Raw genomic sequence first — 3,720 nt, 5'->3', positions numbered from 1 at the left:
TTGTCTGGCTCATCATTTGTGATCAAGTGATATTTGGCCTGTCATTGTTCGAAAGGTGTTTTATTATTATACAAGGCAACTCCTTCAGTGTTTGAGTGTAATAAGTGTTAATGTCTTTTATTTGTATGATCTTATTGCTGACCAGGAACCTCTTGGAATTTTCGTTGATAAAAGAGGTCTTAATTCTGAAGCCCGTTGCCGAAAATGGGAAGCAAAGCTTTGCCAGCACCTATCCCTCTACACCCGTCTCTTCAACTGACCAACTACTCATTTCTGCAAGCTGTCAATACGTTTCCCGCGGCGGTAGACCACCTGCAAGGATTATACGGTCTGAGTGCAGTGCAAACAATGCATATGAATCACTGGACGTTGGGCTATCCTCATATGCAAGGACTGCGGTCAACAATAACCGAAATGGCTGCAGCGCAAGGCCTCGTGGATCCCCGATTCCCCTTCCCCACATTACCGTTTACTGCGCACCTCTTCCACCCTAAGCAAGGTGCCATAACGCACGTTATTCCCTCACTGCACAAAGATAGGCCGAGATTTGACTTTGCCAATCTCGCTATCGCCGCAACTCAAGAAGATCCACCGAAAGCCGGGGAGCTGTCTAAATTAACCGCAGGCCTTGGCGGTGCGATCTCAGAGCTGAACAAACTTTCCCCGGACAGGAAACCCACGCGCGGGAGACTCCCGTCCAAGACGAAAAAGGAATTTATTTGCAAGTTTTGTGGCAGGCATTTCACGAAGTCCTACAATTTACTCATTCATGAGAGGACCCACACCGACGAGAGACCTTACACCTGTGATATTTGCCATAAGGCATTCAGGAGGCAAGATCACCTCCGAGACCACAGGTAAGGAACAGGCAGAAAAGTTTTGATCCCCACAAATACAATCCCTCACGATGCAAAATGATAACAGCTGGAGTAGCGTTGCTCCAGTGTTACCCACAATCGAATTTACTTTGCAACAGAACGTTTATTTACTTATTAAATCAGTCACCTAAGTCAGTTAACGATCGAAACTGAATGCGATGGGAGTAACACGGCATTTTTTTTGTTGTAATGTCGTTCGCATTCGAAATTAGTCCGAAAAACTTAATTACTCTAAAGCGAAACCTTTGTTTACCACGTATAGTGTAGGTAATGTGGCTGGAGCAGGAGTACTTATGCTCCTTGTGCCTTTAGTCTTTCATTATCTATAACTTGCAGTAATGGTTGTACTGTCTGAGGGCGCTAAAGCTCCACTGCTAATTTGACATCTGACGCTCTCGCAGCAAAGAGGTCTTGCATGTGCCAGATTATTATTCACCTTGATACTGACTGGTTTGAAAATACAAAAAAGTGAAGGATTGTTTCTGTTGCTTTACCATTTGCGCGATATTTTTGCAGATACATTCATTCCAAGGAAAAACCTTTCAAATGTCAAGAGTGTGGGAAGGGATTTTGTCAGTCGCGAACTTTAGCCGTTCATAAAACATTGCACATGCAGGTAAGTCATCGCATTTTCAAATACCACAATTATGATATTGTTATTTATTTTAGACATACTGATATACATCATAACATATGTTTGCTGTCTTGTGGGTAGTTCTGGGCTTCTATGCATTCTACATCATACGATTTGTATGGGCCGTTATTTGTAAAAGCGTAGGGAACACGTTATAGATTGGAAGCAGATGTAAGAGACATGGCCTGAATACTTTTATAGGTAGAAAAAAGTAACACCGTGGTTGTGACTTGACGTATTGTTTGCAATATCAATTTGCCCCTTTGTAAGACAACAAATCAAAAATGAATATAGCCTAATTAACATTTCAAAAGATGTTTGATTGAAAGCAAAAACAAAAACAAACAAATAAACAAACAAAAAAACTAAAGGGAATAATCATTTGCTTGCTTGCTTCAAATCTAAACAGGAGTCTCCTCACAAATGCCCCACATGCGGAAGAACCTTTAATCAAAGAAGTAACCTGAAAACTCACCTTCTTACCCATACAGACATCAAGCCCTACAGCTGTGAGCGGTGCGGAAAGGTGTTTCGGCGCAACTGTGACCTGCGACGGCATAGTTTGACACACACACCTCATCAGGACTACTAGCTATCGTGGCTGGACAGCTAAAGCAAAAGAAACACAAAACGGATAAAAAGACACAGTTTTGCCACCAACGACTCCTTTCGGCAGTCCAGTCTGCGGACAAATCCAGCATTATATGAACCCGTCGTCCGATTCAAAGACCTAAAAAAAACTGAAGCCAGGAGCTGTCATTGTCTTTGACTCCCGTTGTAAATACCACCCCCCACCCCCCCGCCAAAAAAATGAATTCATGTAAATAGTGTTTTTTATTTCCGTATTTGAATTGAAGTTATTATAAATTTAATTGTAAAATGTGCTCATACTTGGATGTTTGTGAAATTGTATGGTAGAAATAAAGAGAGCAAAGTATGTATATTGCTAAATGGAATTTCTGTTTGAGAGTGTTAAATTGGTGAATTCGCACATTGCGATGTTGGTCTGCAGATTGGGCTAAGCAATTAGAAGTCAGAAATGTATTGTTTTTCATAAAGAATCACTCAAGAAAAGTAAATGTATCTCACAGATTACACCAACGTGCAAAACGTACACTTAGAGACAAACGCTTTTCAAGTCACTATATTCTTAGAATTATGATACATGGCTATACAAGATGCGCTATATGGAAGATGGGAAAATCATTATTTGGCCTGATTATTATTATTATTATTATTATTATTATTATTATTATTATCATTATTATTATTATTATTATTATTATTATTATTATTATTATTATTATATTAACGTTGTGTCAACGCAGTGATATATATTGAAAATATACTAAATACTCTGCAATAGGTGCACATCGTCTTGAGATTATGCATTTGTTGTTGTGGCTACAGAAAAAATAACTATTTATAGAGCTCACAGAACAATTTGTTATCACAAACAGTTAAATGTATTAAACATATTATATAAACAACCAAATATAATAGTCATCATGTGCATCACATACATTTCTCATTTGCTACAATTGCTAAATTTGCAGTTGGCTGTAACAACAACAACGAAAACAACAACAACAACAACAACAGTAATAATAACAATAATAATAATAATAATATTAATAATAATAATCATCATCATCATCATCATCATAATAACATCGTTATTATTAGTTGTTGTTGAAGTTGAATTTGTATTTTGTTATCATTTTTGTTATAGTAATTACTATAGCCTATAAGATGCCGCATACTTACTTCAGATTCGTCGGGCCAAGAGCAGTGAACTTTGACAAGTGTATATTGTTAAGGCCGCCATGAACCAGGACTTCTAAATCTGGACATTCCCAGCCTGGCCAGTTTTCAGAGAGTGCATGAGTTCTATGAACGGAAAGGCTGCTTGAGACAAAATGTTCTTTTCACTCGTTACTTCTGGGCTTTCGCTGACACATAATTTAAATCAGCGATTTAAAAGATTGCACGTTTGTGTCAATCCGCTCTTCAGGAGATATAACGGACAATTATTAAGCAGTAAAATTAAGCACTGCCCTTACTGTCTAGTTCTGCAACATGGAAATTTCTTCGGGTTTTATTTTAAGGGCACGCACTATTTCATCTGTGTCTATATTTAACCACCTTTGATTTCAGCTAGCTCCCAAGCAACATGCAACACTTAAATACATCGATAACTTGTATGGA

The 3,720-nt window shown here is 38.3% G+C and overlaps 1 protein-coding gene across 2 annotated transcripts; it reads left to right on the top strand.

Annotated features, from left to right (window-relative positions):
- The first annotated feature begins 204 nt into the window (after positions 1–204).
- Positions 205–2,104, top strand: osr2 (odd-skipped related transciption factor 2). 2 transcript variants are annotated; one of them, XM_030782657.1, is made up of 3 exons: positions 205–857; positions 1,395–1,494; positions 1,922–2,104. In XM_030782657.1, the coding sequence occupies exons 1-3, from the start codon at positions 205–207 to the stop codon at positions 2,102–2,104; spliced, it is 936 nt and encodes a 311-aa protein (XP_030638517.1). The 2 variants fall into 2 exon arrangements, with proteins under 2 accessions (XP_030638517.1, XP_030638518.1); XM_030782658.1 differs by having other exon boundaries at positions 2,004–2,078.
- Positions 2,105–3,720: the final 1,616 nt, after the last annotated feature.

This window comes from Chanos chanos, chromosome 8, assembly GCF_902362185.1.
Source record: "Chanos chanos chromosome 8, fChaCha1.1, whole genome shotgun sequence".
Taxonomy (NCBI): Eukaryota; Metazoa; Chordata; class Actinopteri; order Gonorynchiformes; family Chanidae; genus Chanos; species Chanos chanos.
The sequence above is the reverse complement of the archived record's forward strand: the minus strand, read 5'-3'. Positions and strand labels throughout refer to the sequence as shown.